The sequence below is a fragment of the Heterodontus francisci genome, chromosome 15 (assembly GCF_036365525.1).
Source record: "Heterodontus francisci isolate sHetFra1 chromosome 15, sHetFra1.hap1, whole genome shotgun sequence".
Lineage (NCBI taxonomy): Eukaryota > Metazoa > Chordata > Chondrichthyes > Heterodontiformes > Heterodontidae > Heterodontus > Heterodontus francisci.
The window spans coordinates 65,495,809-65,520,368 of record NC_090385.1 but is presented as its reverse complement, the minus strand read 5'-3'; the positions used below and the strand labels follow the sequence as shown (position 1 = coordinate 65,520,368).

Below are 24,560 nucleotides of genomic sequence, written 5' to 3'. Positions count from 1 at the left end.
TCCAATTTGACAGTTAAAAGACATTTCAAGCGTGGTCGTCGCAGACACATTGAGTTCCCTATTCAGTCTATTCGGTGCACCTGAAGAAATAATTTCTGACAATGGACCACAGTATACAGGCAAACTTTTCAGGGATATGTGGGCCAAATGGGGCATAAACCATGTGACATCCTCACCACATTACCCTAGATCTAATGGTCGTGCCGAGCAAATGGTCTGCACAGTTAAATCACTTATCTTGAAGTGTAGGACAACGAAACAAGATTTTCATGTTGCCATGCTCCACCTCAGAGCTACACCTATGGATATGGGCTTACCATCACCAGCAGAGATCATGTTTGGCAGACAAGTGCGAACGACTCTGCCAAGCCATCATCTGTCCAAATTCTCTGAGATGAAGGAGACACTGCTCGAAAAACAGGGGAGAATGAAGATGGTGCATGACTGACATGCAGGGGCGGAACTACCTCAGCTACACGTAGGACAAAAGGTCAGGGTCTTACACCCCACTATGAGAACATGGTTACTCGCAGAGGTACCCAAAGTATGCAGTGAGCCTGGGTCCTACAAGATTACAACATCTACTGGAGCAGTGTCGAGAAGGAACCGAAGCCAACTAAGAGAAGTGTGCAATACTCCAATTGTACACAGCGGACTCGAAAGACCACATTCCGACGATGAGGATGTGATGGAACAACAGGACAGCAATCAACAATTGATAATATGCCTGCAAGCCAAAAACAGCCAAGGGTGAAATCTTAGTATGCCAATGAGTTAAGTACCAGGATGCAGTCATGTGACTACAAGCCAGAGTCAGAGTCACTCTGCAACTGAAACACCCAGAGCAAGGTTCTGTAAATAGTTTGCACTGTACTGTATATACTTGTTAGCTGTTAATAAACATGTTTGAAATTTTCAGCATAACGGGACTCCACGCATCTCATTTATGTTGCATCAGACAACATAAAGAACTCATTACACAATGCTGTTAAAAATAGTTACATCTGATTTAGGAGCATAGAAATTTATAAAATATGACTGACAGGAAAAGGCCTACCCCTTCTATCACTTGAGCTTTAGATGGATAGAATCTATGGCTAGAATTTTGCGCTAGTTGGACGGGAACCATCCACAAACTGAAAAGTCGATGGCGATCCCGCCTCCGCCGAGCCTGGGGAACCAGACCGGATTTTATGGTCCCCAGGCCCTTAATTGGTCTTAGGCGGGACTTCCACCACACTGAACAGCAGAACAAGCTTAAACAGCTGTTTGGCAAACTGTCAAAACCACATGTGCTTCTCGACCCTTCTCCTCCCCTTCGGTGTACCTGTAGTATTTTAGAATGTGAGCATTCTTATCTCTACCAGGTGATTATTTGAGCCTTGTCACAAATGGGACACTTTTGAGTTGAAAGCACGATAAACGTATTTGTACAAATCGCATGGCCAGGATTTTAAGTTGGGCGGACGGGAGCTGGCCACTGACTGAAAAGTCGGTGGCGAACCCGCATCCGCCTCGCCTGGGGATCCGATCCGTATTTTATGGGTCCCCAGGCTTTAATTGTTCTGAGGCGGGACTTACACCGGCTTGAGGGACGAAGTCCTGCCTCATTGAGCTGCCGGCCAATCAGCGGGCCGGCAGCTCTTACTCCCAGCAGTGCCACCAGGAGTGGTGGCCACTGCTGGGACTGCAGCCCAGCCGACCACAGAGGAAGAAATGGAGCCGGGAGTTAAGGTACGTTTTGGTTGCCTCCTCGGAGGTAATCGGTTGGGCCCTGGCGAGGCAAGCATGGTCAGATGGAGGGAAGAGGGGCATGTTGGATGTTGGGAGTGGTTGGGGTAGCGGGGGCGGCCCTCCATCGGGCACCCTGTGCCCATTCATCAGGGCCCCCCCGGGACAATCGGCAGCCACCTGGTATTTCCAGACAGTTTCTCTGGGTCCTCGGCCACCCACCTACCACTCGTAAAATCCACATGGAGGCGGGCAAAGGCCCTTAAGTGGCCGTTAAGTGGCCACTTAAGGGCCTTGATTGGCGGGCCGTTTTTTGTCCCGCTACCCTACGTAAAATGGGGGTGGAGGCATGTTCGGCTCAGGAAGGCCTTGCGGAGCCTCCCACTCCATTTTACGCCATCCCCCCCCCACCATCCCACCCGCTGGGGTGGCGTGAAATTCCGGCCCATTTCTTTGCTATTTAGCTGATGGGGTGAGATGAAGTAGAATAGGAGGCTCATTCGAGCATAAACACCAGCATAAACCAATTGAGCTGAATAGTCTGTTTCTCTCCTGTAAATTCTATGTGACAAAGTTGTTAACCCAAGTTAAACAGACTGGCACCTTTACTAAAATATTAGAAAAACGGACTTCATAGCCATTTTGGTAATATGTATCAATGCAGTAGGATTTCAGCTGACTTGTAATTTGAATACATATCATATTCAACAATTTGAGACATGTTTCTTAGATCTTTAATGGTGATAGGAGCATCAGTATTACAAAATGCAGAAGCTGGAGGCCCACCCATTGGTTGTAAACTATTGCTTAGCAAAATATTACGTGGTGGAAAATAAAACATCGCTAAACCATATCAATAAATTTGCTGAGGAATGTTTTATTTGGATGAAAATTTGGATGAATGACAGATGATCATGTACCACAGTTTGCACACAATTGACAATTTAATCGAAAAAATGTAAATTTGATACAGAAGTAAGTATATTACTGCATATAGGGGAAGTTGGCAGTGGACTGCTTTCATTTAGTATGCTCAACACTATATTGGATTTGACATTCTGGTGACAATGAGTTGGTGAAATATCTGGCTATACCACAAAGGTGGGCTCACAATCAGAATTTGCCACCGAGCAGGTTCACAGTCTCAGCATGATGTTTGAAGAGGGCCCAAGTTGAAGAATTAAGTCAAATGGTGAGTCTTAACTCTTCCATCTTGTAATGGTTCCGCAAGAGTTGTAAATACTTGTGGGCAACAAATAGGCTGCTTATTGTCTCAGTTTGGCCATGGTGTGTGATGTGAGGAAACCTTAAGGGAAAATGACAGTTTTTTTTTCTTTAAAAAGTTGCTAACTAGACAATGTCTTGTATATGTACCATGATTTGGGAGGAAAAATTGGATAAGATCTGAAAACAGACGCAGGGATCGCGATGTGCAATTAACCCATGCCCAGTAACTGCAATACAGGCAGCACACAAACTTCATGCTGCCTGCTCATTTAAATGACAGTAACGTGCAGCCAGCACTAAATGCACTGAGTGGATACACACCCCAGCAGGAGGCCCAAGCTTGTGCGAGGCTAGCACTGTAATAATACTTGTTCCTTTGGCGTGTGATCTATTGTAAGATTCACAGGACTACAAGTAATATACAAAGAAAATGTGGGTTTTATTATAAAGCACATCTCAGTCTGTCCGGCCACATCCACAACTCCCTGGTCATGTGTGGCACAACATCACATCCTCTGGTGACCTTCAATTGCAGCTTCTTAAGGTGGTCCCTTCTTAAGGTTGTCCCACAATAATTACCATTAAAGCAAACTTGCATTACTTAAATAAAAGCAAAATACTGCAGATGCTGGAAATCTGAAATAAAAAAAAGAAATGCTGGAAATACTCAGCAGGTCTAGCAGCATCTGTGGAGAGAGAAGCAGAGTTAACATTTCAGGTCAGTGACCCTAATGAAGGTCCCCTGCCTGCTCGGGTGGACGTAAAAAATCCCATGGCACTTTTTCAAAGAAGAGCAGATGAATTATCCCCAGTGTCCTGAACAATATTTATCCCTCAATCAACATCACAAAAACAGATTATCTGGTCATTATCACATTTCTGTTTGTGGAAGTTTTCTGTGTGCAAAATTGAACTGCTGCATTTCCTACATCACAACAGTGACTACACTTTAAAAGTAAGTCATTGGTTGTAAAGTGTTTTGAGACATCCAGTGGTTGTGAAAAGCACTATATAAATGCAAGTCTTTCTTTTCTTTTTCAACACCAACAGTGTAGACCTGAGGACTTGGATACAGTGCTGCAAGAAGTTCAAGAAGCTCACACAGATGGTCAAGGTGCATCTTCAAATGCCCCATCCCACCAACTACACCATCTTCACTCACCTACCAATGTTCTCTATCAAGCATGACTCATACTTCACACTCAGCTTCACTACCCCTCACACACATACTACTGCTGTAAGCCTCACAACTATATCTCACAGCTTGCACACACTGCCAATATTCAGCTGTGACAGGCAAATCAATCAAACACAGGGCACCACACTCATTAACACACTTCCCTCTCTTGTAGGACAAAGTGACCTATAACCACAGACAGCAGCACCTAACCGTTAGTTGGGGGTTGGGAGCAGGCACTGAAGCAGGTCCTCACCCCACTGCTGGAGGCAGTGCAGGATCATTGGAGTGGCCGAGATCACTGTGGCCAAGGTGGAGGGCTGAAACTATTGAAGACAATGGTATGTTACTAACTAATCCATCTCCTCACATCCCACTTTCCCCACATCCCACAATCTCTTCTGATTTATAAACTGCAGATGGTGTAAGTATGCACCTCTTGCTTTCCCCCTACCCTCTCATTCAACACACCCCTAAACCTTGTGCCATTCTCCTTTGAGATATCCATGAACAGCAAACTGGCCTGGCGATGGTGTAGGAGCAAAAAGTGGAAGAGGATGATATACAAGGATATAAAGTGTTCAGAAATGATAGAGAAGGAAACAAGGGAGGTGGGGTTTAATGGCACAGTTCTAAAGGGTGTGCAGGAACAGAGGGACCTGGGGGTGCTTGTGCATCGATCTTTGAAGGTGGCAGGACATATTAAGAGAGTGATTTGCAAAGCATATGGAATCTTGGACTTCATAAATAGAAACATAGAGCACAAAAGTAGGGAAGTCATGCTGAACCTTTATAAAGCTCTGGTTGGGCTCCAACTGGAGTATTGCGTCCATTTCTGGTCACCACACTTTTGGAAGGATGTGACCTCCTTGAGAAGGTGGAGAGGAGATTTACCAGAATGGTTGCAATGATGGGGGATTTTAGTTACAAGGTTAGGATGGAAAAGCTGGGGTTGTTCTCCTTCGAGCAAAGGAGATTGAGGAGAAATTTGATAGAAGTGTACAAGTTTATGACAGGCTTTGATACATTAGATAAGGAAAAACTGTTCCCATTAATTGATGGTACAAGGACTAAGGGACACAATTTGAAGGTCTTGGGCAAGAGACGCAGGGGGAATATGAGGAAGAACTTTCTTACGCAGGGGTTGGTAATGACCTGGAACTCGCTGCCCACGGGATGGTGGAAGCAGAGACAATCAATGATTTCAAAAGGAAATTGGATAGGCACTTGAAGGAAATAAACTTCACAGGACTACAGAGACTGAGCAGGGGAGTGGGACTGATTGGATTGCTCCGTGGAATGGGGGCATGGACTCGATGAGATGAATGGCCTCCTTCTGTGCCATAAATGACTCTCTAGGAACAAGAGACTGATTATGATGAAACACCATCACTTGATCTCACACTGGCAGCCACTAGCTCAGATACTGATAGCACCAGTACTTTAGAGGAGAGAATAGAGGTGGGGTCTGTACATGGTGAGTCACTGAGCATGAGTGGGCTGCAGCCAGGGCATGGGGAATGGGTTAGGCAGATGCCCGCTCATCGGAGGGCAAGGTCGCAGATGAGTTCTGCTGCAGAGGTCTCAGATGAGGATTTCAATGAGGTGCCGTATAGAACAAGACTGATGGGCATGCACAATGAAATGCTTGGTGCATTGGCCGGCCTCCCAGAAAGCCTGCTCTCACAGTCGAGGAGCATGGAGGAGTCCAACTTGGCACAGGGGTTTTCACAGAGCTTGGAGTCCATCCTTTCCAGCGTGGAAGTGGTGGCCGACTCCATGAGAGGACTTGCAGACTATAAGATTCACAGGAATATAAATAATATATGAAGAATACGTGGGTCTTTATTGTAACTTAAACTGGAACATATATATATATATATATACACACGACTAATACAGGAGCACACCTACACATGCCTTACTCTATCAGTCTATACCTATAGCTCTCTCTGGTCATGCGTGATGTGACATCACTTCCTTTGCTGACTCTCCACTTACAATCTCTTACAGTGATCCCACAACGGACTGAAGAATAATGCAGCATTTGATGGCCAATGTCTCAGCTTCCATTGCTGCACTGGAAGCTCAGTCTGAAGGCGGCAATCTCATTTTGCTGCCATGCAAGCACAGCTTGCTGTCATCATGACTGTGGATACCAGAGCTCAAAGAGGCTTGCAGGGTTTTGCAGCAGTCTAGCAATCTGTCCTCAAACAGAGGCTCTGTGGAACAAGAACCCGTTGACTGCATTTCCCATTGCTGCCACTCTGCAAGTGCTCTTGCTTTTGCCTGTCAGGTACTCAGCCCAGACTGTTACTGCCCATGCCGAGGTGGTGCAGTCCGAAGCCAGGCCTTCTATGGCCAGAGCTGCTTGAGATGTCCATCTGCAATCTCCTCCACTGCAAGTCAGCAGCCTTTCACCAATCATGCTGCAGCCACTGAGGTAGCACTGAGTAGGAGCTAAATCAGGCAAAGGCACCTTGAAACACAGGCACTAAGGAAATGCAAAAGGATGATTAGTTGACTTTTGTACAGAATATTGGATGGTTTATTTGATAAAATTGGTTTGGAATTTTTTTTGGCGGCTTTTAATGCAGCATTGTGGCCAAAAGGACACCGTGATGGTCAGTAACAGAAAAAAGAAGGATTTGCATTTATATAGCACCTTTCATGATGACAGAACATCCCAAAGTGCTTTACAGCCAATGAGTACTTTTTGAAGTCTATTCACTGTTGTAGTGTAGGAAACAAGGCAGCTAATTTGCACACAGCAAGCTCCCAAACAGCAATGTGATAATGATCAGATAATCTCTTTTTTATGACATTGATTGAGGGATAAATAATGGTGGGACACCGGGGATAACTCCCCCGCTCTTCTTCAAAATAGTGCCATAGGATCTTTTCCATCCACCTGAGAGGGCAGAGGGGGCCTCGTTTTAACCTCTCATCTGAAAGATTACACCTCTGACAGTGCAGCACCCACTCAGTACTGCACTGGTGTGTCAGTTTTTGATTTTTGTGCTCAAGTCCTGGAGTGGGACTTGAACCCACAACCTTTTGAGTGCTACCAACTGAACCACAGCTGAGAGTCTAAGGTAGATAAGATGTGGTACTGTTGTAAAGTGAGGCATTGGGGTTGTGTTGATTGGTATACAGTCAGATGAACCAATCATGGACAGGCCGGCCAGAAAGGGGATGTGTTGGTTGCCTCCTCTTCCTCCTCCTTCTCAGCTGCTCATTGTATTCTTGGTGGCAAGGGTTGTGCCCTCATGAGGGCAAGCATTGTGTAGGAAAGGAAGACCACAGCGAGTCATGACAAATGTTCTGGTGAATACTGCAGGACTTCTCCAGAGCAGTCCAGGCAGTGGAAGCATTGCTTGAGCACCCTAATGATCTGCTCAATGACATTTCATATGGCAGCAGGGCCATATGTATCCATTATACGCAGGCTGCCCACGTATGGTTGGATTGCACACCAGAGTCATGAGCCAGGTGGTCAGTGGATAGCCCTTGTCATCCAGCAGCTACCCTCTAGTTTGATGTGGTAGCTCAAACATTGATGGTACAGCAGACTGGCACAAAATAAAGTCATCATCACTGCTGCCAGGATACTGGACATTGACGTATGATGTACTGAGAATGGTCGCACACCAACTGTAAATTCAGGGAGTGGAACCCATTGTGGTTGCAGTACATATTAGCATTTAGATGCAGCACCTGCAAAGCCAAGCATGTGTAGTCAATGGCACCCTGCATCATAGGGAAGCCCACTTTCCAAGTGAAGCATACTCTGCCTGCCTCTCTCTGATCAGAGAAAATGTTATGTACTCCCCTCTCCTGGCATAAAGAGTGTCATTCACCTCCCTATACAGTAGTGGACAAGAAACCGGGAGATGCTGCAGATGATACCTGCACCAGCCTGGAAGGATTTTATTGAAAGAAATTCATGGCTGCAGTCACTTTACAGCCATTGCCAGTGCTGTCCTTGTCCTGCTCTGAGGCTGCAAGTCGGCCAGCAAAAGGTGGCAGATTTCAGTGAGCACCTCCTTCATAAAACAGAGAGGTCACATACACTGCTTCTAAGGTGAGAAAAATGCTCCCTGAAGATCCCGGATGGATACGGCCTCCTGCTGACAGCTGTTCTTCGCTTCCTCCTCCTCCCTGTTCTTCGAGCAGCTCGTCTTCCTCTGCTTAATCTCCCTAACATGCTGCAGGCCAAGGAAGACGATCAGTATAGCACCCATGACTGGGAGCAAGTGGTCTGACCAGAACCCCTGAAGTTAGAGCCAAGGCCTTCAGCGCGTGCAACATCACTCCCTGTCTACTTCACCAACTTTAAATAGCACAAGAAAACTCACAGCAATTCTACAAACACAGACAGAGCCAGGAGAAATCAATCAGCACTAACCTGAAAGTAGCTGATGACTCCATTAAATAGCACTGTGTGGGGTGTGCTGGTGGTTCTTCCTGCTGCTGAACACATGTTCAACTTTGCCTGTTTGAGTGGTCGTTGGCTGAAGTGGCAAGTTTGAAAATGGCAGCATTGGCATCAAATCAGCATTACATGTTGACTGATGTCACAATCTGCATATTTCCAGTGCATATTCCTAATACCTGTGCTAATGCTGTCACCAAAATAGCATCTGGTGTGGGTGCTGCTGGAAGTGTGCGTGCACAGTGCAGGTGCCTTATATCTACTAAAATGGTACCCATAGTACTAAAACCACTGGCACTATAGAGCCAAATTCTGAAGACTTTATATTTAAAATTGAGAGATTCTATCCAATAGAGATGATGGAAAGTGGAAAATTAACTAGATATGAGTTAACAACATATTAATGTTACCGGCTCATGTTTTTGTATATGTTTTTGTTTATCAATATAAAGCACTTGGATTGGGTCAAAATAAGACTACACTTCAAAAATCAGAATTATCATCCATATCCATTATTTTCCATAGAACTGTTTTTTTAAGTTATGAAAATTTGATGATTTAAATTTTTTCCCTGGTGCCTATAAATATTGCAATATAATTTTTTTGTCAAATACTGAAAAACAATATTGAGTTAGGACTTGATTAGACCTAAACCTCTGCTGCTGCAACACTGATTTATTTTTTATCCCCAAGGATTCTTCCCCTGTCCCAAAACAGTCTGAGGTCTGACACCTGCTTTAGGTCATTTTTGTGCTAGAGAGTTTAGTCTGGTGATATTGCTGGAAATGGTGGCAATAGCACACTCTGGAATTCTTTGTCAGGACCTTGCTTTGTGATACACTTGTCTTTAAAGGCCTTAACCTCTACCACGCTGGCAGTCTTTTCCATCTTGTGCAGTTATGTATCCAAACAGAGTCAAATGAGTCAATTCAGGCCCAAGTAGAGGACTAGATTTTGAGCTGTCCGATCACATCAGTTTTACCTGCTTCATTTCGATGAACCTACCTCTATTGTGCTGTTCTGCTGTGAGTTGTCGCTCTAAGGTTTCTCTCATTTCTCTCTCCCTGAACAGCTCCAGTTTGAGTTCTTTCTTCTCCTGCTGGATCTGCTTCTCCTGCACACGTGCATTGTCTACAGCCACCTTCAGCAGGCCCTGTACAATTACATAACAGTGAGAGCAACTAAACCTCCATAATACAGCAGAAATCCTAAATATAAGTCTGGGTTAACATGAATTTTTTTTCTACATTTTTCTATATTTTCACACTGTCTTTCCCTGACTATGAACAATCCTACTTTAAATACAGCACTGTTCATTAAACAAATTGAAACAGCACAGATTTTTGAGACCGACCTTCGCTGGTGATGTTTTCCTCTCTCAATGTTGACCTCTGATCAAATCAATTGATCTAAATAAATGTGACCTAATTTCTATTCTCAACGTATGCAAACTAACAAATGTTTTAGATTCCCAGTCTGCTGTATCTTAAGGGCTGATTTCTTAAAAAATATTTGTAAGTCTGTCTGGCCAAGAACGGATCACATAATTACACCAAATGGGAATTGTGGCATTTGTGAAGCACTGCGGAATTTTCATAAGTGAAAACAGAAGACCTGCATTGGTCTGGTACACTTTCTCAAATAGGGATAAAAATGCTGTTTAGTCCAGAAAAGGTGTAAAGTTACAACTCAGGTGAGTAAATGTCTCACAATACATCCAGTTATCTTCCAATGGATACTAGTTTAATTATTTGTCAAAAACCACAGAAGGTCACAGAATGACAAACATCTCAATACTCAGGTTGGCCTAATGTGACTTCCATGCTCATCCCTTTCCACATGGCAGAGTGTATAAACAAGACCCACTTGCATCCTTGATTCCATTATCCATGCTTTTAATTTGAATCATTCTGCAACATTTTAAAGCCTTAATTAAAAATAATTCAGAACTGGACTGTTGAGAAATTATATGGAAAACAAATGTTCATTGCATAGCACTTGCTCTATAGAAATTTAATATACCCTTTACGCTCCTATATTTTCAAAAACTGGGTAAAATTCAACAACATGGTGAACCCTGTGTAAAGAAAAATGTTTTGGTGTTTATGGGTGGAAGAAAAAGATGGAGCAAGAAAAGGTGAATGAATAGGATATAAATGGTGGATGGTAGGGGAAAGTTTGAACAATATGGTTTTTTAGATACTTGAAAGCAAGAAAAGAAATGGCAAAACAGAAATACATTCATGAGTTAGCAGTCACTGTGAGAACGAGGAGAGGGAGTGGGTAATGAGTAATCCAGTGCAGATGAGTGGAAAGTATGCATAGTGACACACAGCTGGAGGTAATAGCTAAAATAGGGCAGCATGGGCAAAGTCCTTTGAAATGAAGATAAGGATTTGTAAATCAATTAGTTTGGAGGTATGGCAGCTTCACAAAGAGGGGAAAGATGTCAAAGGTGTCTCTATGGACCTTGTATAGGAGGAAATATGGCCAAGGGGCTCTGAGTACTTTGTAGCTTGTGGACAGACTGATAAAGGAGAGCACTGGAGAAGCGGAGTATTGAGTTGTTGGGGTTATAAACTTGAGGTATGTATTGAAATTAGGGAAACAAGCTTTAAAAAAAACTTTTTCTCCAAACTATTAATCAAGTTAAACATATTGAACATGCCAACCTTGGAAATGATCGCCTTCTTTATACAATATTTAAATTGGATTCTCCACCTAAAAATAGGCTGGGGTTTGCAAACATTATCCAAATGTATTTTATAATTTAAAATCAATAGGGTAGTGTTTCATTAGACTGGGTTCACATCGATCTTATTTATTATGCAACACACAAGACTTTGAATGGCTAATGATATAATTAATCATTATTAACTACAATTTTCCATATTTGTTGCATCACTGCTTCCAGTGATTAGGTTTGTCTCTTTTGGATTATCCTCATGCACTGTTCTGCTGCTAAAGCAAGATTGGATTGCTCAATTGGTATTGCATCGTGGAAAGGTGTCGGAAGCTTGTTAAACTAAATACAATCTCTAAAGGACTGCAATTTGTGATAATTTGGGACACGATTATGGGCCAGTCTGCTTATGGGAATTGCTTTCATCCATGACAGCTCCCAAATGGGTGATCCGATTAAGCGGAACTGTGTTGTTATCTATCTTTTTACCGGAACTATAATTAATAACTAGTCTATTAGTCTTTCTCAGAAACTTTTATTATGCATAAACTTTAATTTCATCTGTCTTTTAACGAGAGCTTGTTGAGCCTGGTTATCATTCAGATAACTTCACTGATGCACTTAAATTGCGAAAAATAACATTTAATCCTTTTTATAATTTCCTTAAACCGATTTTACAGTCATTCTATTCTATTTTACAATAGACTCCCAAAATATCTCTGTGATGGGGTGTGGAGGGCAGGATAGATTAAATGACAAAATGACTGGGTGCTTTACAGCATTCTGAACTCAACATTAAGTTCAACAATTTTAGATCATAAGCTCTGCCCTCATTTTGTTTCGTGTTTTTCTTTGCTGGTTTGTTTTTTTTCTCGTTTCTTTCTTAATCCCTCTACTTTGTGTTCGGATGGCTGCTATCCTGCCATTCACAACTCATTTAGACCCATGTTTTGTTTCTTTACTTGTCCCATTACTACTCCCTTTGGCTGTATGAACCCTTTTGTCATTTAATCTGTCCTGCCCTCCACCCTATCACAGACTTCTTTTGTTCTTCTTCCCACCTTCGCCTACCTCACTTGTTCAAAAACGATTACATTTCTAATTTTTCTCAGTTCTGATGAAAGGTCACAGATCTTAAATGTTAACTCTGTTCTCTGTTTCTCTCTCCATAGATGCTGCCAGACCTGCTGAGTATTTCCGGCATTTTCTGTTTTATTTTAGATTTACAGCATCCACAGTATTTTGCTTTTGTCCCAAAACATCTCACTCAATCTTATGTGCAAGTACCAATTAATTGTGTGTTAAGACTCTTAAAGGTAATGTGATTTCAAATTCAACTTTTGACAGGGCACAAAAAGGGCAGTAGCATATCAGTACCCATTATATACCTTGCCCAATTTTCTTTTCTATTGAGCCCCCAACAAATTTGAATTTCATTCCCAAGGTAACTAGCTGAGGGTCAAAGACAAACTGTATGCAATGTGTATGTTGCTGACGACACAAATCCACAGGAATTTAATTCCCTGAGTTCTGTAGTGAACTTATCGACATATATTCTGAATAAACAACAGCAATTGGACAGATGTAGCACTCCTTATATGCAAGAGGAAAAGGATGCTGTGCACGCAACAGCATGAAGAGGGGAGAAAGTGGAAGGCTAGGATGGGGAATGGAAATGGGGGAGCCAAAGCCAACACACTAAAATAAACTGGGAAGTTTAAAATAAATATTTAAGTCAATGATGGATAGCTACACAGTCTAAAGTGGTCTCTGGGTGCAACCACCCAGGTGCATATCTCGGGGAATGATAGATAAGGAATGAACTTGCATTTATATATTAGCAAAGTTGGTGGATGTCCAATAACCTTTCAATGCATCTCACTTCCGTGTTTACCACAGGTGGAGGGAGACAATACATGTGCACTCTTTCTTTTAGATTTATCTTGAGAAAGAAATGAGGAAGCAAACAGAATGCAACGCATACTCAAGTTAGAAGACATGGAAGACCCACATAAGTCATCTAAGAAACTCCACTCCATCCTTCATACCCATCTTAAGAAACCATCTCACAACAAAACAGGAATTTACAGCACACCATGCGACTGTGGACTCAACTGCATCAGACAAACAGGCCACAGCCTACATACTAGACTCAAGGAACACCAAGTCTGCTTCAAACACAGTAAATGGGATAAGTCAGTCATTGTCAAGCATGCTCAACTCAATAACCATCACATCAAATGGCCCAATTTCAAACTCATCTCATCCATTATGCACTAGCATAGAAGACGCATCAGGGAGGCTATGGAGATCTATCAACACCACAAGACAAGTCCCTCAAGACAGTGGCCTGCACATCAGTGAGATCTAGTTACCCCTACTCAAAAAGCACATCAGCACCTGCTCTGCAGCCAACATACCCTGATAAGAATAATAGTATGTATCAACTTGGGCAGAGAGGGGCAAGAGTTCCGGGAGTGTGTTCAGGAAAATTTTCTATAGCAGTATGTTTCCTGTCCAATGAGAAAGGAAGCACTACTGGACCTGGTTCTTGGGAATGAAGTGGGCCAGGTGGATTAAGGCTAGAATTTTATGCTCCCCCCCCCCCAAAACACCCTGCAGGAGCGGGCTAGTGGTGGGGGGGGGGGGGGGGGGGTTGGTGGGGGAAGAGTTTCATAAAATTAGGTGGGAGGCCGGTCAGGGGTGGGGGGGGGGGGGGGGGGGGGGGGTGTGGTGCCATTCCCGATACCTTCCCACCCCTGCTGCAATTGTACACGGGACGGCAGTGACGAGAAATGGCCCGCCCGCCTGCCCCAGGCCATCAAGGTCCTTAAGTGACCAATTCATTACTTTTTAATGAATTTTACCAGTGGCTGGCGGGTGGCTGAGGTCCCCCAGGAGGCTGCCCAGTAAAACCTAGCTGCCTCCTTGCAGCCTGGGTGGGGGAAGTCAGGTCTTCCTGATCAGGCACCCTGTTCCCCATGGAGGGCTCCCCCATGCCCCAACTGCCCCCACTACACACTTACCCCTCCTGCCCCAAACCAACACCCCCTTGCCTTGCCGAGGCCCAGAAAATTGTCGCTTGTTTCTGGGGCCGGCGTCCCTCTTGCTGCTGTGGCTGGGTGCAGTCCCAGCAGTGGCCACCACTGCTGGGACTGAGAGCTGCCGGCCCGCTGATCGACTGGCAGCTCTTGAAGGCGGAACATACTGCTTCACAGCGGTGGAAGACCCACCCAAGGCCAATTAAATGCCTGGGCCACTTAGAATCCTGGCGTGGTTCCCAGGCCTGGCAGTGGTGGGCTCGCCCCAACTTTTTGGCCAGTGGGTGGGGCCTCCCGCCCAATGTAAAATTCCAGCCCATGTCAGTAGGAGAACATTTAGGAGACAGTGATGATCATTGTACCATAAGATTTAGGTTGGCTATGGAAAAGGAAAAAGAACAATCCAGGGTAAGAATAATTAACTGGGAGAAAGTGAACTTCAGTGAGGTAAGAATGGGTCTGGGCCAGATAAATTGGAATCAAAGGTTGGCAAGAAAAACATTACATGAACAATTGGCCAACTTGAAAGAAGAGATAGTTTGAGCACAGTCAAGGTATATTCCCACAAAGGGAAAGGTAGGGCAAACAAATCCAGAGCTCCCTGGATGACGAAAGATAAAGATGAAGAAGAAGAAATATGCTTATGACAGATGTCTGGTGGATAATACAACAGAGGACCAGGCTGAATATAGAAGGTTGAAAGGGGAAGTGAAAAAGCAAATAAGAGAAGCAAAGAGATAGTATGTAAAGTGACTGGCAACGAACATAAAAGGGAATCCCAAAGTCTTCTATAGGCATATATATAGTAAAAGGGTGGTAAAAAGAGGAATGTGGCCAATTAAGGACCAAAAAGGGGATTTACGCATTGAGGCAAGAGGTATAGCTGAGGTATTAAATGAATACTTGGCATCAGTTTTTACCAAGGAAGAAGATACTACTTACCCAGGTCACGTTAAAAGAGGAGGTAATTAATACACGAGATGGATTTAAAATTGATAAGGAGGAGGTATTGGATAGGCTGTCTGTACTTAAAGTTGATAGGCACCAGGACCGGAAGAGGTGCAATCAAGGATAATGAGGGAAGTGAGAGTAGAAATTGCGGAGGCACTGGCCATAATTTTCCAGTCTTCCTTTAGACTCAGGGGTAGTGCCAGAGGAATGGAGAATTGCAAATGTTACACACTTGCTCAAAAAAGGGTGTAAATGATAAGCCCAACAACTATAGGCCAGTCAGTTTCACTTTGGTGGTGGGGAAACTTCTAGAAACAATAATTCGGGACAAAATTAATAGTCACTTGGACGAATGCGGGTTAATTAAGGAAAGTCAACATGGATTGGTCAAGGGAAAATCGTTTAACTAATTTGCTGGAGTAACAAAGAGGGTTGATGAGGGTAATGCTGTTGATGTGCTGTACATAGACCTTCAAAGGGTGCTGCACAACAGACCTGTGAGCAAAATTATAGCTCATGGAATAAAAGGGACAGTAGCAACATGGATATGGAACTGGCTGAGTGACAAGAAACAGAGAGTAGTGGTTAATAGATGTTTTTCGGACTGGAGGAAGGTTTGTAGTGGAATTCCCCAGGGGTCAGTTTTGGGACCCTTGCTCTTCATGGTGTATATTAATGGCCTGGACCTTGGTGTACAGGGCACAACTTCAAAATTTGCGGATGATACAAAACTTGGAAGCATTGTGAACAGTGAGGAGGATAGGGTAGAACTGCAAACGGATAAAGGACATGGTGGAATGGGCGGACAAGTGGCAGACAAGTTCAATGTGGAGAAGTGTGAAGTGATTCATTTTGATAACAAGAGCACAGAGAGACAATATAAAATAAAGGGTACAATTCTTAAGAGGGTGCAGGAGCAGAGGGACCTGGGTGTATATGTGCATAAGCCTTTGAAGGTGCCAGGACAGATTGAGAGAGCGGTTAATAAAGCATACAGTATCCTGGGCTTTATTAATAGGGGCACAGAGTACAAGAGCAAGAAGGTTATGCTGAACTTGTACAAGACACTATTTTGGCCTCAACTGGGAGTATTGTGTCTAGTTCTGGGCATTGCACTTTAGGAAAGATGTGAAGGCATTGGAGAAAGTGCAGAAAAGATTCTCGAGAATGGATCCAGGCATGAGGAACTTCATTTACAAAGATAGATTGGAGAAGTTGGAACTGTTTTTCTCAGAGGAGAAGGCTGAGAGGAGATTTGATAGAAGTATTCAAAATCATGAGGGGTCTGGACAGAGTAGATAGGGAGAAACTGTTCTCACTCGTGATAGGATCGAGAATGAGAGGGCACAGGTTTAAGATAATTGGCAAAAGAAGCAATGGCGACAAAGGATAAAACTTTTTCACACACAGTGAGTGCTTAGGATCTGGAATGCACTGCCTGACAGTGTGGTGCAAGCAGGTTCAATCAAGCCATTCAAAAGGCAAATAGATAGTTACCTGAAAAGGAATAATGTCCAGGGTTCTAGAGAGAAGGCAGGGGAATGGCACCAAGTGAATTGTTCACTTGGAGAGCGAGTGCAGACACCAATGTGCAAAATGGCCTCCTTCTGTGATGTAAAAATTCTGTGATTCTGTGATTTACCACCAGACACAATAGATGACCAATCAGCAGCAAGAACAATAGCATGTACAGACCTATCACAGAACACAATTAAGCAACCAATAGCAGAAAGAACAAGAACATGTAATGACCTATCAGCAGTAAGATCCCGCCTACATTCCCATCTTCCACCAAATACACGCTAACGTGTTATCACCTGTTCCAGTTATTTCTCCAAATGATGGGCACAGTACGCTAAAGCCTGGTTCGAGAATAAAATTAAAACTGAACCCGACAACAGCCAACATGAACCCGACCTGGGCCCGAGTCCTTTAATTTTTTTAAATGCCCGACCCGAAACCGACACATGTAGTTGGGTTTGATCGGGTAGGCAGGCTTTACTGCACATTTCCCGCCTTGACGTCCTGAACGTTCATTTGAAGACTACTTCACGGAGCAAGGCAGCACTGTCCACATCCAGCCCAACCCGATCTGAGCCCGAATGCTGGACCCGGAAGGGAGACCCAACCCGACCCAAACCCGACACATGCTGTTGGGTCTGGTTGGGCTCGGGTCGGGTAGCCACGCTTTAGAGTATGCTGCCCAAAATGTCAAGGTCTGCCAGTTCTTCTAAGAAATCCTTTTTTCAGGGAAACAACTGCTCTTTCAAGAGCAAACTCACATTGTGTAAAAACCATAAAATCGTCTTACTCAACCTTATTGCTCTCACCATGAAAACCTTCAAACAACTTTCAAATGGAATATATATCAGCATGAAGGGTCACCAAGTATTCCCTTGTATTCATCAAGGTCAAATATTGCTGTACTGTAACCAGGAATAGAATGGAGCACATTACAATGGAACTATCCGGGATATTTTAAGTTTTTCAAAAACGATTGATTTATCCTTGAAATAAAATTAAGTCATTACATTGTCTTGCATTTTTTCTGGATTTAATAAAATAAGGTGGTTATATTTGTAGACTAATTAATGTAATTGTTGCAGGAATGATAAACTTACAAATCAGCAGTAAAATTACTATATTTATATTCTCATAAACTTTGGAAAATGTTCCATCATGCAAAATACAAACAGCCCCTTTTTTGTCCAGCACTCGTATACTTCCGGGTGGTGATGTGCAATATTAGTGATAGCCATTGTTTTACTTCATCAAAATCCTACTGTCAGCTGATGTAATGTGTGCTGTTTCTATTTGATCAATTGTTCAAAGCTCACATAAGTTTAAAATTTCTAGACAACAGCATAAATGAAATATTGCATATGTTCATTCTACCCCATTCTTTCCCCCCTGTAAATGAATGTGTTTCCTTGACATAATCCTTGGTCATTTCCTTGCTGTGATACCAAGGCACAGGCATTACTCCAGGGTTTCCTGTTTTATATCGGTTATTCATCCTTCCGGGCGAGTCCTTGTAAATTGGTTCTCATAGCTTCACTTTTTTTAAATCAACTGGATCTCCAACACCTGTTTGAAGCCATTTGTCCTTAAACTAAGCTGGCTTTCTACTGGTAGTCTGAATTCCTGTAACTCCATATGGAGTTCCAAAGGTGCGCGTGGTGCGAACGGTGGCCGTAAAATTGGCGTGGGACGGCCGTCACTAGCAGGTTAGTTCATTTACATGTAATTTATGTTAATTTAAATATTTAGATGATGACGGGGCGCACGGAGGTCCCCCCTCGCAGGTAATATGCGGTGGGCCCTTCTCGACATCAGGGGTTGAGGCGGGCCTCTCCCCGCAGAATTTTACAGGCCCCGCCTGCCACAACTCACGGTTTCGAGGGGCTGGTAAAATTCAGCCCAAAGTACTCATTAAGTATATTAGCCTTGCCCTGCACCTCTAAGCATATATTACCCTCTTTGTCCCTATTAGGCCCCACTCCACCTCTTACTACCTGCTTACTATTTACATGCCAGTAGAACATTTTTGGGTTCCCTTTTATTTTCACTGCCATTCTATTCTCATGTTCTCTCTTTGCCTATTTTATTTTCCCCTTCACTCCCCCTCTCAACTTATTCTATATGGCCTGGTTCTCACTTGAAGATTTCACCTGACATGCATTATACACCCTCTTTTTTGTTTCATCATAATCTCTATCTCCCTCATCATCCAAGGAGCCCTGTTTTTGGTTGCCTTACCTTTCGCCCTTGTTGGAATGTACCGAGCCTGTACCTGAAGCATTTCATCCTTAAAGATAACCCATTGTTCCCAAACAGCTCTTCTGTCAGTCCTTGATTCCATTTTACCCTCTCATCATGTTGAAATTAGCCCTCTTCCAATCTAGACATTCTGCCTTACTTCATTCCTTGCTTTCCTCATTCCTAGTCTAAACCTTATGATACAATGATCACTCTTACCAAAATGCTCACCAACAAACACTTGGCCCACCTCATTTCCTAACACCAGATTCAGCAACACCTCTTTTCTAGTTGGGCCAGGAACTTACTGATCAAGGAAGCTCTCCTGAACACATTACAGAAATTCCATCCCCTCCTTACTCTCTACTCTAAAATTGCCATAATTAATATTTGCGTAATTGGCATTCCCCAATATCATAGTTCTTGCACATCTCTGTGGTTTCCCTGCAGATTTGCTCCTCTATCTCTTTCTCTCTCACTACTTGGAGGCCTGTACAGTACCCCTGGTACTGTGATCACACCCTTTTTGCTTCTCAACACTAACCAAATGGATTCTGTCCTTGCCCCCTCAAGGACAGCCTCGCTTTACAACACTACAATATCTTCCCGAATCAGTACTGCCACCCCATCTCCCTTTTTTCCTTCTCTATCATTTCTCAACACTTTATATCCTTGTACATTAAGCGCCTAGTCCTTGCCATTTTTAAGCCACATTTTAGTTATTGCCACCACATCATATCCCCATACTGCTATTCGTGCTTGTAGCTCACCAATCTTATTCACCACACTTTGTGTATTTACACACATGCATTGTAATCCTGTCATTGCATTCCTCATTGTCCTTCTCAGTCTGCTTCCATCTAATACAGAACTACTCCCCTCTCTAGTACTGTCCAACATTTTTTTCCTATTTCTATATGCTGGTGCCCATCCCCTTGCCAATTTAGTTTAAACCATCCCTAACTACACTAGTGTATCGCTTTGCGAGGACATTAGTCCCAGTCCTGTTGAGTCACAACCCATCCCTTCTGATTAAGTGCCTTCTGCCCCAGAACTGGTCCCAATGCCCCAAGAATGTGAAGGCCTCCCTCCTGCACCACGCTTCAAGCCACGCACTGATCCTCCCTATCTTCCTATTTCTACTCTCACTAGTACTTGGCACTGGGAATAATCCCCATTCCTTGCTACAGTTTCAGAACAAGACTTCATAACTTCAGTATCTTGCTTAACTCTAAACTGAGCTTCTCACCTCATCTGTCTTTCCATCACAAAGACCATCAACTTCCATCCCCAAAACATTGCCTGTATCTCTACCATCTCGCTACATTGGCTGCTGAAACCCTCATCCAAGCCTTTGTCACTTCCAGATTTGACTATATAAATGGTTTCCGAACTGACATCCAATCTTCCACTCTCCATAAAATTCATCACCTCGAACTCTGCTGCCACATCCAACATTTCCTCGAATGTTTTTGTGGAATGTGTGGGCGATCTGTTTAAATGCACGGCCCCTTTACATTTTTTGCATGCTCACGCACACAGTGTAATTTAAAAGGGCCAACTTGTGCGCAGCCTGCACTGGGACTTTTGCATTGCTGCACAGCTCAGAGGGATCATTGGCCCCATCCTATCCTGTACCAAGTTCTGCTTGTCAATAACCTCTTTCCCCATTGATCTGCATTGGCTTCCACACCCCTAAAGCCTCATTTAAAGTTCTCATCCTGTGTTTATAATTCTCTAAGGCCTTGTCCCTCCCAATCTTCGGAACTTCCAATAACGCCCTCCCCATCTTCATTCTGATTCTGGACTTTTGTGCAGTCCCACAACTGGTGGACATGGCTTCACCCACCTAGGCTCAATGTTCTGAATATTTCTCCTTAATCCCCTCTTTATGTCCACCTCCTCTTCAAAATTGACCTCATTGACCAAGCTTAGGTTTCCCCTTGTAATTGTTGCTTTGGCTCAGTGTCTGTTTTCTTTGCACCTCCTGTGAACCACCCTGGGCTGTTTTTCTGCATTAAAGTGACGATATAAAGACAAGTTGTTGCTACTGTTTCTGATATTTTCTGGTGTTTGCTGTTTGTAGCTAGCTACTTATAATTTCACTTCCAATACAGAACACAAGGAATTTCCTCTTCTATTTTCTCATGAGGCATTTTAAAATTAACAGTTATGTCTGTCCCTTCCTTCTGCACTTGCTTGCTACTGCAGCATCTACCTGGTTGAATGCTCTTCCATAAATTATCACTGGGAGCGATGGGCACCTCAATGTTTAATAAACCATCAAATCACAATAAACACAAAATAACATTCCTCCCTATTCCAGTCATAGCTTTTTGATGCTTCTTAGGTTTACCTGAATATTGGTTAGAAGTGTTTCTATTGAAGACAGTCCATCAGCAAATAGAAATGGTGCAGGAAACCCAGGTGGCAACGCTTGCCCAGCCATGTGAAATTTCTCAATGCTGGTTCTGATGGTGGGCATCACAAGCTGAGTCTCATCTACATAGTATAAAAATGGAATAAGTAAGGGATAAATTATGGAATATTCAGAACGTATAACAGTAAAACTCTAGTGCATGCAATGCATGTTGAGCAGCATGTGTTCATAATTGGATTGATCAAGATGAAATATGGTATATTTACTTCTGACACAGTTGAAATCATATTCGCATAACTTGCATTGCTCAGTCTTTCATTACCCTTCCTTTCATTGATTATGAATGAAATTATGAATGGGAGGATTAAGCACAGACTTGCATTTGGTTCTGAGTTCAATCAAGGTCAGGATGTGTACACATATAAGGACAAAGTGACGTGGCATCCCAAAATTAAGTGTCCTGATCATCTGTTGTTTTGTATTATATACAGGAGATGTGTTCCCCCTTGTTTCCATTTGAAAAAAAATGGTGTCTTACAGCTGGTGAGTTGACTGTATGCATGAAGAAGATATTGGTAATGAACACAGGGTCCAAGATACAACAATACAATAAATAAACGTCAGTCAGAACTCTAAATCTGTCATTGAATTTGCGCTTTTATAATGTGGAATATATATATATTCTGGCAAATATTAAAATGACATTGTGCAAAAAAAACTCTCACCAGTTTAGCTGCCTACCTTGAGAAATATATCGCCTCTCATTGGAAAAATGCCAACAACAGCCTTAAGAGTTGGTAGAGCACCTGTTACATGAGCTCCCACAAAGCTCATATGATACTTTTTCTCAGCATAAACTGATACGGACATTTCCAATATCTTAAAACAATTTCTCAAAACCTCTTCCAGATTAATGTTTAGTGATGACACAACACATTGGGGGGAATTTTATGCTTTGCTCCTGACGGATTTGGAAGCATGGAGCATATATAATCGAGCGGGATGGTGATGGGGTTGGGGGGGGGGGGGGGGTGGTGAGGGGGAGGCGACCCTGCCGCCTTCCCACCTCCACCTAAATTAAGTCCGAGGCAGGAAGGCCCAGTGGCGAGCAGGCCTGTCGCTGCACAGGGAGTATGCCAAGCAAACCAGCTCCCGGTGGGGGGGTGGTGTCCCTTGTTAAAAGGCACTTAGTGCCTGATCAAAGGACCCAGCATCGGGAAGGGAGGGGCCCTTTGAGAGCCGCCCCTCTGCCCTTGCTGACAACCCCCACTACAGCACCACCTCCACCCCACTCCCCCGCAACCTCCACCCTGCATAAACCCTCCTGCTATGACTTGCCTTGGCCTGGGCCCAGGGCCTCGGGTGAGTTCAGTACTGGCAGCAGCCATTGCCTCTGCAGTGGCACTGCTCAGTTAAACAGCTGAAGGCCTCTGATTGGCTGGCAGCTCTCAGCAGGCAAGATGTACCTTGCCGGGGTCCTTGATCCCAGAGAAGGCCTGCTGCTGTTCACTTACGTGCCTAATTGGCACTTGATCCAGTAGGCCTTCCCTTGAGGAGGCGGCGCGTGGTTCTCGCCAGTGCTTTTGCCAGTGGTCGAGACTCCCATCACCTGGATAAAATCCCAGCCATTATTTCCCATTATTGCTCCACAAAGCTATTTTTAATTCCTCTCTGTATTTAGAAAAGCATCCATTGCTCTGTGAAAATGAAACTTCAATCATTGCATTCATAATGTTATCTGTATGGAAAATCTTTATCTTTTTGAGTCACAGACCAATTTTAACAATGGACAGCTTATGTACTCCTGCCAGTCACCTCTGCTCTTTGCCTCTGGGTTCTATCCAATCATTAGGCAAAAGCTGGAGGTTAGTACCATAAATACAAACCAAGAGCTACACAAACTGAAATCTGTTTCTTGTATCATTGTAATCTGGCATAAGAAACAGTTTTATAAAGGTAGACATCTTTAGCTCCAACCTACAATGGGATAAATGTCATTATGGGGCACTGCTGCATTAAGTTGTATTTTATCTGTAAATTCTATGTAATACTATGAATATCAAAAAAAAACTTTCCATAGCCCATTAGCTCAAGCAATTGACCATTTTGCTCTGGAGCAGAAGACTGGGTGTTTGAATTTCCTGACGTTACTCAAACTTTCTTTCCTCACAGTAGTTCCACCATAAAAAAAGAATTTAATTACTGCTCCTGACAGTTAACCAAACAGCATTGACAGTGCTCCCAGAAATGTCCAAGGCCTAATCTGTCTTATTATCCCAAGTCAAAGTATGATGTACGCTGCCGAGTTGTCTGAAAAAGGACTAAGTAACCAGAACAAAATACATTTTCAATCCTAAATAGAACATTTCCCAGTTTTCTAATTGCAACACTAAATTGAGCACTGTTCCATACTGACCACAATTAATAGGTTACAATGTTTTTGCAATTCTTCAAGTTAAATAATCAATAAAGTGTGAGTTGTTTCCATTCCAATACCTTTTTCATATATGCATCTCCAATCCAATATTTCAGTGAGGTAAAGTCATCTATATTTCTCCTGGTATCTGCAAGTCGCTTGTCATTTTCTTTATTAAATGTATTCCTGTCATTTGAAAGTTTTTTTTATGTTTTGCTTCAGCCAATACCTGAATAGTTGCCAGGAAATCAGTGTGAGCTGTGTTTGAGGCCTGAGCTTGTATAGTTTTTCTTCAATCTACTGCTGTCACCAATGAAATAATTCATTGCAAAGCAATGAAAATTGAAAATATAAAACAAACACTGCTAATAAAATACAATGTCACATTAATTTTGTGCAGTCTATGGCCTGCCTGAACTGTTGCTTATAGATAAAGAATATTTTCCATCAACTGTGATGTGAAACTAACTCTGGCCGATTTTGTGAGGCTGTCTGAGGCAGGGTTGGAGGTGGGGGGCGGGGGGGGGGGGGGGGGGGGAGATGGGCGGAGGCGCAGAGTATCGCGACGGGCAGTGGGCCCGTCACCCAGTGATCATCCTGGGGGCAGGATAGGCCGATGAAGGCCTTCCTGCCCAGAGGCCAATTGAGGCCCTTAAATGGCCTATTAACAGATCGTAATATGAGGCGCCCTCCCTGTGGGCTTGTGGGGGGGGGGGGGGGTCCTTCCTTCGTGGACAATTTGTGGCCCATAGAGGACCCC

The 24,560-nt window shown here is 43.5% G+C and overlaps 1 protein-coding gene across 2 annotated transcripts in view; it reads right to left on the bottom strand.

Moving 5' to 3' along the window:
* The window catches only part of LOC137377723 (dachshund homolog 2-like), a 408,325-nt gene that overhangs the window by 43,841 nt on the left and 339,924 nt on the right, over positions 1-24,560 (bottom strand). For both annotated transcript variants that reach the window (XM_068047687.1, XM_068047688.1), the window contains exons 4-5: positions 21,361-21,506; positions 9,576-9,723 (exon numbers count right to left, since the gene is read on the bottom strand). In XM_068047687.1, the coding sequence (XP_067903788.1) occupies positions 9,576-9,723; positions 21,361-21,506 (294 nt within the window). The remainder of the gene's footprint in view (positions 1-9,575; positions 9,724-21,360; positions 21,507-24,560) is intronic.